This window comes from Artemia sp. Qi Xiang Cuo, chromosome 1 (assembly GCF_049724085.1).
Source record: "Artemia sp. Qi Xiang Cuo chromosome 1, ASM4972408v1, whole genome shotgun sequence".
NCBI lineage: Eukaryota > Metazoa > Arthropoda > Branchiopoda > Anostraca > Artemiidae > Artemia > Artemia sp. Qi Xiang Cuo.
In genome coordinates this window covers 17,285,658-17,301,855 of record NC_142794.1, presented here as the reverse complement: position 1 = coordinate 17,301,855, position 16,198 = coordinate 17,285,658, and the positions used below count along the sequence as shown (strand labels likewise).

The 16,198-nt window shown below is 35.0% G+C and overlaps 1 protein-coding gene across 1 annotated transcript in view; it reads left to right on the top strand.

Moving 5' to 3' along the window:
• LOC148956062 (uncharacterized) overlaps positions 1 to 15,961 on the top strand; it is a 185,839-nt gene extending 169,878 nt beyond the window's left edge. The window contains exons 5-6 of the mRNA XM_089093874.1: positions 10,626 to 10,727; positions 14,516 to 15,961. Of these exons, the coding sequence (XP_088950000.1) occupies positions 10,626 to 10,727; positions 14,516 to 15,526 (1,113 nt within the window). The 3' untranslated portion in view covers positions 15,527 to 15,961. The remainder of the gene's footprint in view (positions 1 to 10,625; positions 10,728 to 14,515) is intronic.
• The last annotated feature ends 237 nt before the right edge of the window (positions 15,962 to 16,198 follow it).

Sequence of the window (16,198 nt, the reverse complement as noted above, 5' to 3'; positions counted from 1 at the left end):
CCATCTGAATTTATTGTGAGGAGGAGTCATAAAACCCCTGGAATTCATTGAGGGGGGGAGTCATTGAACTCTTGGTAACTAATAAATTCATTAAACTTCCCAAAAAAAATCACACGGAATATCCTCGCTTTTTGAACGAACACCATGTAAAGAAAAAATCAAACGGCTTAAAACAACAGAGTCCCCTCAAACCTCATAAAGTCATTTTAAAAGGTATAAAAATTATTTATTTAACAGAAATCCTCGCCTTCAATTGAACGGAAAAAATATAAGAATTATTTATTTAACAGAAATTCTCGCTTTTTTGAACAAACACCATGTAAAGAAAAAATCACACTGGCTTAAAACAACAGTCCTTCAAACGGAACTTTGAAAATCAAGAGAATGTAAAAGTTACAAGGTAAACAACGGCCCTTTTGGGAGCCTAGAGAACCTTTGAGGACCGGGGGGTTCCTTCGGGGTTGGGGTGGGGGGATCGGAGCCCTTTGGGGTTGTGGTAAGGGACCTCACGGCTAAACCACGACAAAGCACTACTCTCGTGGAACTCAATTCCCATTTAACTCAACCCTCGTGCAACTGAATTCCCCTTGTAACTGAAACCCTGTATAACCGAAACCCCCGTGCAACTGTATCCTCTTTAACTGAACCTACGTAAAACAACAGAGTCCTTCAAACGGAACTTTGAAAATCAAGAGAATGTAAAAGTTACAAGGTAAACCACGGCCCCTTTGGGAGCCTAGAGAACCTTTGAGGACCGGGGGTTCCTTCGGGGTTGGGGTGGGGGGATCGGAGCCCTTTGGGGTTGTGGTAAGGGACCTCACGGCTAAACCACGACAAAGCACTACTCTCGTGGAACTCAATTCCCATTTAACTCAACCCCCGTGCAACTGAATCCTCCTTGTAACTGAACCCGTGTATAACCGAAACCCCCCGTGCTACAGTATCCCCTTTAACTGAACCCTCGTGCAACTCACCCCTCCATGCAACCCATCCCCCTCAAAACACTTTTCAGCCATTTCTTTTCAAAGTGACAATACTTTTCAAACGTTACTTATGTATTATACAGACCACATCGGTGAGGTAAAGCTAGGTCAAGTCACAATGTCATTCTATCGTTACTTTTCAATTAAGCTATTGAATACCTTCTAGCAATGTCTCTTGTAAGCGTCAAATCTCTTAAGTATCCGAGTATATTCTTTGTATTGTTGATGCAAGCATCCCATTCTTTAATTACCCGTGAGGCATTCTTAACCATCGCAATACCTTTACGCAAATATCTTTTCGCAAAAAATTCGCAAATCTCGTAAACTACAGAAGTAATTACCCCTTTTCAAAAACATTAGTCCTTCTATTAATGAACCCATGAAACGAAACCAGTATGATAGCATCACACAATCTCGCTCCTAGTTCCAAAAATATAATGCATTTAGCGTTCTTTTTAATATGTTTAAAAACATATTATCCAAGTTTAAAAAAAAAAAAAAAAAACCTACAGCTATTGAATACCTTCTAGCAATGTCTCTTGTAAGCGTCAAATCTATTAAGTATCCGAGTATATTCTTTGTATTGTTGATGCAAGCATCCCATTCTTTAATTATCCGTCAGGCATTCTTAACCATCGCAATACCTTTACGCAAATATCTTTTCGCAAAAAATTCGCAAATCTCGTAAACTAAAGAAGTAATTACCCCTTTTCAAAAAACATTAGTCCTTCTATTAATGAACCCATGAAACGAAACCAGTCTGATAGCATCACGCAATCTCGCTCCTAGTTCCAAAAATAGAATGCATTTAGCGTTCGTAGTAATAGGTTTAAAAACCTATTAGCCAAGTTTAAAAAAAACAAAAACAACCTACAAATCAACTTACAGATGAATGACCACGGATTTAACCTAAAAAAAAACAACTTGTATATCATGAACTAGAAATCTACGTCAGAAAAAAACCTGTTTGGTACGGGGGCGTAAGCAAAATAGTACCTTGGATACTACTAATGACTATCTCAAAATTTCGATCAGACGACTTGGCTGCCCAGCAATATTTTTGGTTACTTAAAAAGAGCTCTGGAATTTTCAATTTTCGATTAAATGAGCCAGCCCTTGTGATTCTAGGATCACTAGGTCGATATGATCATCAATGAAAAAAAAAAAAAAAAAAAAAAAAACACGCATCCGTAATCTTTCTTGTGGCAAAAACACAAACTTTCAAATTTTTATGAAAGTATGTAGGAGCTTGATACCTCTACAATAGAATTTTCTGATACGCTGATGTTGATGGTGTGATTTTCATTAAGATCGCTTGGCGTTTTAGGAGTGTTTTGCTCCTTTTTCATGAATTTGGCAAATATTCGCAAGCTATGGGTGAAATTCAACTTATTGAACTTTATATATTTTGAATCAGTATAAAACTTATATCTTTTGATATATCTATTGTTATCAAAACTCTGTGTTTTTATTTTCGGTTACTATTGAGCCCTGACGCTCCTTAATTACAGTTCGTTATCACGAACTGTTTGATAAGATAAATAGGGCTGACGTTATGTGCGTACTCTTTTAATCTATGAGCAATTTAATAAACGAAGCGTCGCGTTGGTTATAAACATATTTTTTATATTTACAGTTGTCGCTATCTATAGCCGCCGGTATTTTCTTTCCCTGTACCAACTTTTTCTATGCTAAAGTACATGTACCCCTATCTCAACCAGTCTGGGTATCATAATAAAAATACAATATTTCTACATGTAACCCTTTCTATTGGTTTCTCTAACTCTGTGTAAAATTTATATTAGTCATTACTGTCACCGTCAGTCGGTTTAATGGGGGTATATACCATTATCACATACCTTCAACTTATTGGTTAAAATATTAGCAACTAAGGTTTTATTTTAATACCCTCTCGACCTAAGCAACACTTAGAAGCTATCCATCCATCATCAACGTTACTTCCTGCTCATGTAACCCGTCCTTACTGTCTGAACAAACAAATTTCTATAGTAACAAATTTCATGTCTCTTAACCTTTAGAGTTTTTCTGAAACTCTTAAAAAGTCGAGTTCTAAACGTCCGTACTTGTATGTCAAGGTATCAATACGTTGGCTAAATTTTAACATTGTAACGTTCTAAGTTGCAACTTTCATGTTATTTAAATCAATGAAATTGTTATGGCCTCAAGAAAAGAAGCGGGTTTTACCTGCGCATGTAAGGGACGAATACTTCTGCTTCTCAAGTGTACAAAAGGCACTTAAGAGGGCTCATAACCAGATAGCAAGAAATTCCTGGGACCTCCAGTTTAATGGAGGCTTTGTGCAACGTTGGACCTATCTTGATCACGACATGGTTTTCAAAACTTGGCGATGCTCTGACATAAACAAGAGTAACGTACTTCACAAAACAAAATTAGGCCAATTACTCCCAACTCGTTATATATCTACACTTTCAATTATTAGACTAGAATGGGGAGGCAGTCTATACATAGATAATTTAGCTAAGAACAGGTTATTCAGTACAAATAAACTGCTAAAGCGAACAGGACCCAGAAGAATAATCTATTTATCAGAATTTACTGCAGTGCTGTATCATAACTGTATCATGCTGTATCATAACTAGGCCATAATTTTCTTGAGGGGTGCCACTCCTAAGTGTCACCCTGTAGTGCTGTGTGCAGTCACTAGTCTGGCTAGGCAAATTCTTGGAATGTCCACCCTCACGTCAGATTAAGACCACACAAGCACAATTTCCCTTTCAGAGATAATAGCGAAAGAGCTTATGAAAGAGCAAAACCCTCAAACTACCCCGCAACGTTGGAACAGCTTCAACCCAGCCTATTCTCGCTAAGGCCTCTGTCAGAGCTTTTAAAATCTAATTTTTAAAACTGGATTATTGAATTGCAAATTGTGAAACAGAAAAATTTAAAAACCTGACCGGTTTCCTAGCTAAATTGACAATCCAAATTCACACTAGTTACTTGTCTATTATATAAAACACAATCGAGAAGTGAAGTTTGGTGTCAATAAAATGTTATGAAAATAGAATACTTTATTAGCAAAATTGTGAAGGTCATTTGTGAATTATTAGATTGGGAATTTCGGCCTCGGCAGACCGTCTCAAACACAACGAAAAGTTCATTATTAACAAGATTCTTAACCTAGCTCATTTTAGTTCACTATTAATGGGATTCTTAAGGACACCTGTCAGTTTGCTCTGACTAGTGATTAATTAAAAAAAACTTTTTCCACACAATAAGTTTTTCAAAGAAAAGTAAAGAACTTCATTAAACAAAAAATGAGGAAAAATAAAATCAAATAATCTACTAATGGAAATAATCAAATAATGGAAACTACCACAAATCACCATCAATAAATAAATGAAACCCAAAACAAACGAAGATTTCTCAAATGTTTATATTTCATTTTACTTGACTCCAATTGTTCTTCTTTTTTTTTATTCGGAATTATGGAATTGGCCACCGGGTAACAAATACTTGCCTGGTTGAGACTTAACTGAGTTTCAGGCCCGGTCACTATTAAATAAAGTATCTATCAAACAGTTCGTGGTAACGAACTGTAAGTAAGGAGCGACCCGGCTCAATAGTAACCGAGACTCTAAAAAACGAGATACCAATAGATACATCAAAAGAATCAGATTTTAATTCTGATTTCAAATTTTGATTAAAATAAAAGTTTCATCGAGTTTAATCAAAAGCTACCTATCAAAAGTTACGCGCCTGAGACAATTTGGCTGATTTTCGAAAAAAGGGGGAAGATCCCCTAAAAGTTATAGAACCTTAATGAAAATCACACCATCATATTAAGAGTATCAGAGAACCCTACTTTAGAGGCTTCAAGCTCCTATCTACCAAAATGTGGAATTTTCCATTTTTTGCCAGAAGAAAGATCACGGATGCGTGTTTATTAGTTTTTTTTTGTTTTTTTTTTTCCCCAAGGGTGATCATATCGACCCAGTGGTCCTAGAATATCGTGGGAGGGCTGATTGGAACGAAAATTAAAAGTTATAGTGCACTTTTTAAGTGACCAAAAAAATGGAGGGCAACTAGGCCCCCTCCCACGCTCATTTTTTTCCCAAAGTCACCCGATCAAAATTTTTAGATGGCCATTTTGTTCAGCATGGTCCAACATATTATAAATATGTCTTTTAGGATGACTAAATCCCTCGAAGCCCCCAGGGGGAGGGCTGAAAGTCATGAACTTTACCCAATGTTAACATATAGTATTGGTTATTGGGACCCGGCTCAATGGTAACCGAAACTCTAGAAAACGGTATTTTGATACTAATAGATACATCAAAAGAATTGAAATTTAATGCTGATTTCAAATGTATAAGTTTCATCAAGTTTAATCCTACCCATCAAAAGTTACGCGCCTGAGAAATTTGGATGATTTTTGAAAAAAAGGGGAAAGACCCCCTAAAAGACCCCCGTTTTCTAGAGTTTCGGTTACCATTGGGCCGGGTCGCTCCTTACTTACAGTTCGTTACAACGAACTGCTTGATAGTCTTTTCAGGGAAAAAGAAAATAACACTTTAAATCTTTTCGTTTTTTAAGACTTTATAGTTTGGCCTGTCATTTGTATACTGGAGAAAATTTTTCAGTAATTTTTAACAACATACACCCTTTTAAAAATCTGGACACATATAGTACTGTTTAACTTAGTTTCATACCTCCTCTAGTTGACCTGAAATGGAAAACTTTATATCATTCGCAAAACAATCTGTTGTAAAAAAATCTGTGTGTATGTGTTTCTACGACAACGCCTTCTATAAAACCTTATATGCCCCCAAGGCATATCTTAAAACCCTTGACCTGAGGGCTGTGGCGGAATATCCTCCTCAAAAACATATTTTCTATTTTCTATCTGTAAATCAACTACGCTGAACCAAATGGCTATCTAGAAAACATTTTTATTGGACCTGTTTTGGGGAATGATGGGTGGGGGGGGGGCTAGTTGCCCTCAAATCAATTTCGACTATTAAAAAGGGCACTAGCCTTTTGAATTTCTAATCGAATGAGCTTTTTTTGAAGTTTCTACGACATCACCTTCTATAAAAACATTATATGCCCTCTGGGCATAACTTAAAACCCTTGCCCTCAGGGTTATGGGGGAGTGTCCTCCTCAAAAACATATTTTCTATCTTGAAATCAACTACGCAGGACAAAATTGCTATCTCAAAATTTTGATTGGATGTGTTTGGGGAAATGATGAACATGGGGGGTCTAGTTGCCCTCTGATCACTTTCGATTATTATGAAGGGCCTATTCCTTTGAATTTTTAATCGAACGATCCCTTTTTGAAGTTTTCACGACAACGCCTTCTATAAGAACCACATATGCCCCCAGGGCGTAACTCAAAACCATTCCCTGAGGATTGTGGGGGAGTGTCTTTCTCAAAAAAATGTTTTCTATCTGGAATTCAACTAGCCTACGGAAAAAAAAATCGCTATCTCAAAATTTCGATTGGATGTATTTGGGTGAATGATTGACGTTGGGGGTGGGGGGGCTAGTCGCCCTCCAATCACTTTCAACTATTAAAAAGGACACTAGCCCTTTGAATTTCCAATCAAATGAGCCTCTTTTGAAGTTTCTATGACAACGCCTTCTATAAAAACATTAAATACCCCAGGATATAACTTAAAACCCTTGCCCTGAGGGTTGTTGGGGAGTGTCCTCCTCAAAATACATATTTTCTATCTGGAATTCAACTAGCCTACGCTGAAAAAAATGGCTATCTTAAAATTCTGATTGGATGTGTTTGGGGGAATGATGGGCGGGGGAAGGGCTAGTTGCTCTCCAATCACTTTCAACACTTAAAAGGGGCACTAGCCCTTTGAATTCCAAATCGAATGAGCCTGTTTTGAAGTTTCTACGACAACGCTTTCTACAAAAACCTTATATGCCCCCAGGGCATAACTTAATACCTTTGCCCTGAGGGTTGTGGGGGAGCGTCTTCCTCAAAAACATATTTTCTATCTGAAAATCAACTACGCTGAGCAAAATGCCTATCCCAAAATTTTGATTGGATTTGTTTGGGGGCATGTGGGGCGGGGGGGGGGGGGTCTAGTTGCCCTCCAATCACTTTCGACTATTAAAAAGCGCACTAGCCTTTTGAATTTCCAATTGAATGAGCCTGTTTTAAAGTTTCTATGACAACACTTTCTATAAAAACTTTATATGCCCCCAAGACATAACTTAAAACCTTTGCCCTGAGGGTTTTGGGGAAGTGACTCCTCAAGAAAATATTTTCTATCTGGAAATCAACTACGCTGAACAAAATGGCTATATCACAATTTTGATTGAATGTGTTTGGGTTAATGATGGGCTTCGGGGGGTCGAGTTGCCCTTTCAATCGACTATTAAAAAGGGCACTAGCCCTTTGAATTTTCAATCGAATGAGCCTGTTTTGAAGTTTCTACGACAACGCCTTCTATAAAAACCTTATATGCCCCCAGGGCATAATTTAAAACCTTTGCCCCGAGGGTTTTGGGGGAGTGTCCTCCTCAAAAAGATATTTTTTATCTGGAAATCAGCTAAGCTGACAAAATGCCTATCTCAAAATTTTTATTGGATGTGTTTGGGGAAATGATGGGCGTGAGGGGTGGGGTCTAGTTGCCCTCCAATCACTTTCGACTATTAAAAAGGGCACTAGCCCTTTGAATTTCCAATCGAATTAGCCTTTTTGAAGTTTTTACGATAACACCTTCTATAAAAACCTTATATGCCCATGGTTTGCAATAATTAAGCTTGAATTGAAGCCATAACATATAGCCTGAACTAATCAAGACGCCAGTCTACGAAGTTGTCTCTTTGTGGCTTGTTGTGGTGAATTGAAGAAATAGCCAAAAAATGTCAAGGTTATACGTTATTGTTAGTCTTGGATTCTGAAAGGAATGATTTTCTACATCGAACAATCAGATACATGTTAGATCCAAGACATCTTAAGGCAATCAGGGCTTTGACTTTATTATTAAAGGAGTGGAGATAATTTGGGTACATATTACTTCTCAAAACTAATTAAGTTTGATGTAGATCCAGGATTTGGAGAAACAAACTATTACTCAAAAAGGAGTAAGGCTCCAACTCCTTCTGTTTTGAAACCAATCGAAGTAAATGCTTCAATTTGATTTCGAATTTTGATTTCGATTTTATTTCGATTGATTTCAAATTCGATTGACTTCCAACTCGACTTCAATTCGTAGTCGAGTTTGGACTTCGATTTGATTTCGAGTTGAGGCCCTCACTATAGACTATTGTTAGTAATGTAGACGCTGAATTCTTCTCTTTGACTATACCCTACATTTTTGAGCCCCTCCCTCTTCTCAGTTAAAATGAGAGATTTTCTTCAAAGGAAGAGCTATCATTTCCATGTTTTAATGTAATCTTAATTGATGTTGAGTAACAATTACTTAATTGATTATTTATTCATTGTTAGGTATTAACTTTATTATGTTTTAATTATCTAACATAATGTTAGTTATTAATGGGCATTGAACGCTTGCTGTTCAAACATTTATTACGAGGTACCTGAGATTTTAATTAGGCCTGTGTCAAAATTAAATTGAACTTGTAATAATTTTAATTCGTTTCGTGGTAACGAACTGTAAGTAAGGAGCGAACCGAAATTCTAAAAAAGGAAATTTTGATACCAATAGATACATCTAAAGAAATGGATTTTTATGCTGATCTGAAATATTTAAGTTTCATCATGTTTAGTCTTACCGATAAAAAGTTACAACCTTGGGAAAATTTGCCTTATTTTCGAAAGAAGGGACAAAAACCCCTTAAAAGGCATAGAATCTTAATGAAAATCACACAATCAGATCAGCGTATTCGAGAGCCCTATTGTAGAAGTTACCAGCTACCATCTGCAAAAATTTGGAATTTTGTATTTTTGCCAGAAGAAAGATCCTGATGCGTTTTATTAATTTTTTTGTATGTTTTCTCCAGGAGGTGATCGTATCAACCCAGTGGTCCTAGAATGTCGCAAGAGGGCTTTTTCAAACGGCATATAACAGTTCTAGTGGCCTTTTTAAGTGAAAAAAAAATTGGAGGGCAACTAAGCGCCCTCCCATGCTCATTTTTTCCAGAGTCATCGGATCAAAATTTTGCGATCGCTATTTTGTTCAGCATAGTCGAAAAATCTAATAACTATGTCTTTGAGGACGACTTAATCCCCTACAGTCCCCGGGGGAAGGGCTGCAAGTTATGAACTTTACCCAATGTTTACATATAGTATTGGTTATTGGGAAGTATACAGACGTTCTCAGGGGGGAATTTTTCTGGTGGGGTGAGGGGTTATGTCGTAGGATCTTTCCATGGAGGAATTTTTAATAGGGGATGAGAATTTCCATGAAGTGGGCGATGGATTTTCCAGCATTATTTAAAAAGCAATCAGAAATTAAATTAAAAAAAAAACAAGTTTTTTCAACTGAAAGTAAAGAGCAAGATCAAAACTTATAACGAACAGAAATTATTATGTATGTAACGAGCGATGTAAAGAGCGATATATTTACTTGGGGGAAAACCCTCTCGTATACGTAATAATTTTGTTCGTTTTAAGTTTTAATGTTGTTCCTAACTTTCAGTTGAAAAAACTCGTTTTTATTATTTAACTTTACTAGAAACTGAATTGCTTCTCTGTTCTTTTTCCTTTAAGTAGCTTATCTTGGAAGGCATAAATATTTTTCGGGAATATTTTAAGTGGGTCTGTAATACATAAAGATACACTTTTAAATGGGAATATCTAAGAATTAACATTTAGGGTCAAATCTCAATTGTTCTTTATTTTAGACTCAAAATATTTGACAAAAACCGGAGGAATTTTTAGGTTCTGAAAAAATTGTGTTACTAAAATTCTAAACCAAGAATATACTTCTATGGACTTTCTGAAGAATGAAGTTAGATTTCTCCTCCCCCGCTAAAGTTATCATGGTTTTGAGAAATTACCATGGTAATTTCTCATTAGTTTCTCATGGCAATCCTAAATTTTTCCCGAGGAATGTTTGAAGTAGGTCTGAAAGGAATGAAGATGCACATTTAATTATCTATGATAATAAAATTCGAATATATAAACTTTCAGCTTAAAATACAAAGATTTTCTTCCGAATTGTTCTCACAAATAAAAAGGAATTCTCCAAAGGCTCTGAGAACTGTATCGCTGAAAGTTTTAAACTATATTGTTCTTTCCAAATTCTTTCTCACCCTAACCCTAAGATGTTTTATTACAAGGTACCGGAAAAATCTGGCTTGTGCAAAAATCTAATTGAATCGCCACTAATACTACTATTTAACCATAAACTTAGTTAGTTTCCTCTATTTTCCCTTTAAGTAGCTTCTCTTTGAGTGCCTAAATTTTTCTCCGCAAATGTTTTTAAATTCTTCAAAAATTGTATTGCTGAAAACTTACAACTAAAATTATACTTTGAGGATCTTTTAAGCGGGATGATTACTCCCCCCCCCAAGTAAAAGGATTAAATATCTATAAAAAAAGGAATCCTTGTTGATTTCGGAAGTACATCTACTCCCCAACTTTTTCTGACGAGAATAATCCTAAATACTCATATCGATCTTCGATATTCTGTCACTTTATGAATAACTAGATAGTATCAATTATTTTAGGAGCAAAATAGCACCAATGGCACTCCACTACACAGCCATGGCAACCAGCCAATATTAAAACAACAACAGTCAACGTATCGTGATTCCAACATTTCCTGTGCAGTAAGTATGAATAAGCTACAAGTTTTCTTTGAGAATAATCGATTTGTTTCAATGGCATCAAATTTCAGTTCACGACATGGCCCATTAAAAATCGTTACAAAGGACAATGAAAAGGATTCAGTGTAAAATTCAGAACCGCTGTTTGAACTAATAGATATTGACATATCTAAGCTTGTTCAAAGTAGGTTTATGGACGAAATAAATGATTTCATTGACTCGATACAATAGAACAAGACAATACGCCCTCAACGGAGAAACGAGGTCCTGATTATTATACTTAACGAACAGAAAGATTTAATTTTTCTACACAAACAAAAACTTATGAACGAACTTAAAATTGACTTGACAAAAAAAAAAAAGAAAAAAAAAAAAGCTGAAAAAGCAGTGAGAGAGATATATTCTATGAAACAAAAACTTAAGTTCATCTCTGAGAGAAATTAAATAAAAAAAAACAAGTTTTTTAACTGAAAGTAAGGAGCGACCTTAGAACTTAAAACAAACAGAAATTATTCCATATATGAAAGGAGTTGTCCCCTCCTCAACTCCTCACTCTTTACGCTAAAGTTTTTTATTGCTTTAAAAAATAGAGTACAATAATTTCTGTTCGTTTTCAGTTTTAATGTCGCTCCTTACTTTCAGTTAAAAAACTTGTTTTTTTTTATTTAATTTCTGAACGTTTTTAAATTAATGCAGGTTTTGATTTTGGCTCACCGTACATAAATAATCAAAATGAAAATTTGCATATTAATTTCACTTTTTTTGGCTAAATGGCATTCTCGAAAGTTGTTTAATTTTATTTACGAACGTTTTTATTAGTAGTAAATATATGTAACTTATGAATTAACTTACGTAACGAGCTTCTATATTCGTATATTTTTATTACGTATATTGGAGGGGTTCACCCCCTTAGTCAATACCTAGCTCTTTACGCTAAAGTTCAAACTTTTTTCAAATCTTGAAGTATGACCCCCTAATCACAAAGGCCGTTAATTAGAATAAATAGCTCTTATGAAAGTACTAAAAAACACTTTAGTGTAAAGAGCAAAGTATTGACTAGGGGGTGAACCCAATTATATACGTAATATTTTCTGTTCATTTTAAGTTTTGATGTTGAAAAGTTTTCAGTTGAAATGTTTTTTAGTTGAAAACTAAATTATTTTTAGTTTATTTATGTCCCTTCCCCCATGTAAACTTCCTCCATGGAAAGATCCTCCCACTTAACACCCTATCCACCCCCCCCCCGACTTCCAGAAAAAATCCCCTCTGAAAACGTCTGTATACTTCCCAATAACCAATACTATATGTAAATCTTGGGCAAAGTTCATAACTTGCTACCCTTCTCCCGGGACTGTGGGGGATTAAGTCTTCCTAAAAGACATAGTTATTATATCTTTTCAACCATGCTGAACAAAATGGCTATCTCAAAATTTTGATCGGGTGACTTTGGGAAAAATGAGCATGTGAGGGTGCCTAGTTGCCCTCCATTTTTCTTGGTCACTTAAAAAGGGCACTAGAACTTTTAATTTCTGTTCGAATGAGTCCTGCCAAGATATTCTAGGGCCACTGGGTCAACAAAACCACCCCTGGAAAAAAACACGCATCCGTGATCTTTCTTCTGGCAAAAAATACAAAGTTCCAAATTTTTGCAGATAGGAGCTTGAAACCTCTACAGTAGTGTTCTCTGATATGCTAACTCTGATGGTGGGATTTTCATTACGGTTCTATTAATTTTAGGAGGCGTTTTCTCCTTTTTTTGAAAATAAGGCAAATTTTCTCAGGCACGTAACTTTTGATGGGTAAAACTAAATGAAACCTGATGAAACTTATTTATTTGAAATTAGCATAAAAATCCAATTCTTTTGTTATATCGGTATAGGTATCGGTATGTTATATTGGTATAGAAGTTCCTTTTTTTAGAGTTTCGATTACTATTGAGCCGGGTCGCTGCTTACTTACAGTTCGTTACCACGAACTGCTTGAAAAGAAATTACCATTGCCTTCTACTTTTACCCCGAAAAAGGAAACTGAAATGAATCAATTAATTTTACATGTTTTTTCCTTCATATCTAGCCAAAAAAAAACAAAAAAAAAACACAAAACTAATTTAATCAAAAAGGGAAACAGGAGTCATTTTTTAAACTTTTGCCTCTATTTTATTAAGCTCTTTCAAATTTCGTTACTTTAATTTTTGGTTTTATGCTTGTATTTTAATTGAGCTCTGAGTTTTAGTAAAGAAAACTGAAATAAAACTAATTTTCATGTAGCTATTTTGGCTTTCTCTTAGTTCAGTTTCCTTTTTCAAGATTCAGGTTCAAGCTTTCAAATGATAGTATATCAAACTGTTCGTGGTAACAAACTTTAAGTAAGGAACGACCCAGCTCAATAGTAACTGAAACTCTGAAAAACAATTTTAATACCAGTAGATATATCAAAAGAATCGGATTTTTATGCTGATTTTAAATATATTAAGCATTTCCGATCAATATCTTGATGTGACCATTTGGTTCAACGTAATTGAAAGTTATGGAAATTATGTTTCGGGGGTGAAAAATCCCCCCAGTCCTCAGGGCAAGGGTTGTAAGTTATGCCCATGGGACATATAAGGTTTTTTATAGAAAGCGTGCTCATATAAACTTCGCAGGGGGCTCATTGAATTGGTAATCAGATTTTCTAGTACTCTTCTTAAGAGTCAAAGTGATTGGAGGGAAGCTAACTCCCCCCCCTACACACACACAAACACGTCATATTGCCCCGAAATATATCTAATAGAAATTTTGAGATAGTCATTCTATTCAAAATAGTCTAAATACCACTTAAATAGGCTTTTGGGGATAAAAAAAAACCCTAGAGATGATGGACAAGGGTTGTAACTTATGCCCAGGGGGTATTTAAGGTTCTTATGGAAGTGATGGTTGTTTAACTTTAGAAGAGCTCAGTCTGTCTCCCTGAAAAAGACTATGTCAATATAAAACGAACCAAAATTAATTTAACAAAAAATTCCACAAAATAAGTATTTAAAAAAAAGTAAAGAACTCCATTAAACCAAAAATGAACAAAAATAGAATCAAACAATCTACCAAGCAAACAACTACTATAAATCAGTATCAATAAATAAATGAAACCTAAAACAAACAGAAATTAAAATAAATAACAGAGTCAAACTTAAATCAAGCAGAAATTAATTGAATAGGGTTTTAAACACCATGCTTTCTAAAAGTCAGAATATAATTTGTACTTATCTGAAAAATTCTTTTAAATGTTTTCACTTTTATAACTTTAAGGAATCAAAAATTAATTAAGATTTCAAGGAATAAAGATCAGCATATGTATATTAAACTGACAATATACATTTTTTCAGTAAATTCATTTCAATTTTTTTTTCATTTTCATACCTATATTTTCCGAATCTATATTTTCCGACAACCAAAGCAATTTTTTACCATTCTGCATGCAACGTCATTTTTTGAAACGCTTTTGTTTTTCGGCGTTTCTTGTCTCAAATATGTGACTTTTTAAACATTTGTTCAAATTTGTGAAAAGCCCAAAAATAGAAAAAGATAATTTTGTCTTCAAATAAAGCCTCTGAAAAATTTGAAGATTGAAATGTATGTTAACTTTGTTATACCATATTCTTTTATTTTAGCACTATTGAAAAAAAAAAACAGAATCTCACTTGAATTTGAATGGAACCCGGGTTCTACCAGCAGACTTTTTTTCAAGAAGGTTTAAATTTACGTTTTTACAACTTTGCTTTTTCTGATTGTAATTCAAACTATTTGACTTTTCAGATTACCAGATGTGGTCATCATGTGTGGTGTAAAGCAGACACTTATGCTGGCTCAGAAACCATTTGCCATCCAAGTGTCTCCACACAAAAAGCTGGATCAACTGACAAAGAACCAACTAACATTAGCAATAGAAATAAGAGAAGTGAAATTCCCAGGATTCGACTAATACATGAATTGCGACGATCAAAAAGTGCAGAGACAATAACTGTATTTACAAATGAGAACCAACGAGCAAAAGAAGTTCAACCATTATATTTTTCACCGGTTCAGCATCGTCAAGGCAATCAGAAGCGACTTAAAAGCTGGGCAGCCTATAGACGCCACACAGATCCATGGCTTAATGTTCTGGTTGAGTTAGCACAATCACGAGTAAATTTAGCGAAAGAAAAATCTACTTTACACTTAGAATGTGACGATAAAAATAAAAAATTATTAAAGCCTATCTTTGGTCGACTCCAAGCTCCATCATTTCTTTGTTCACAAGTATCAGTTAGTAGTAATTCATCAATTGCTACAGTGATCAACATGAAAGAAAACAAACTAGAAAGAGCACCCAAATTAAGCAACGTCTCAATATCTTTACCTTTGCCAAGAGTGGCCCGAAACTCTTTTGCAGCTTTGAGCCGACAAGAAAAGCCGAGATCTGAGAATCTTGAACTAATGAAGCGTGGTGATTCCGAGCCGAGACATTCACAGTGTAAGACACTATTGGAAAAATATAGAACAAAGGTCACTCTGTCATCTCACGAGACTTCTAATGCATCCTCATCAGCTAATGAAGAGGATCAGAATTCAACCGAAATGATTGATGTGGTTAAACAACTCCCAGTCGTGGAGGATAAAAGAAATAGTTCTTTTGATGGAGAGTCCTTCCCTCATGTCACTAGACATGGAGAAAGACGAAAAAGCCTCCTTCAGCTTAGAAAGGCTTATCTAGCATATGAAACTGTTTTCAGTGATGAAAATGAAGAAAATATTCTGTCTAAAGCAAGTCAAGAACACTTTTGCTGATACAAATAGAAAAGTTTGCATAAACTATAAGGAGTGCAGCGAAGACCTATAATGCACACGAGATAAAATGGTATTGCTTTTTTAAGGCATAAAAAGACTTTAAGAGAGCTGTATTTGCTTCAAAGATCTGCAATCAGCAACTATAAAACTTAAAGTTAGCAACTATACGTCAGCTATAAATTATTTCTTGAAAGGGCAATGAGATGCATTGAATAAGCCACATTTGCTTTATTTATCAATAATATACAACTCTAAAAAATAATTTAAATAACCTCACGTCAAAATAAGATGCATATGCTGAATGCTCAGTTACCTCGGGATGAGAAATTATCGTTCAGCTTACAAAGACTTTGCTAGCGTAAAAATATATGTTTAGTAATTAAAGTGTAGAAAATAGTCAGTTTCAACCAGTACAAATTCATACTATTGATACAAGCAAACAGGTGCTTATTTTAATTTGTTTTGAAATTGTAAATTATAATGTACATTTTTGTACATATTTGTACATATAATGTACATTTTTGTGTTTATAAAATCATTTTAATGCACTTCAAATATTTTTGTTTATGTTATATGTTTTAGGCTCTTTTAACGTAAAGGGAGCATTGAAACTTTCCTGGAGGATTAGCAATCCTTGGGGCTCTATAAGATTGGTGTATCATGGTAGTATAA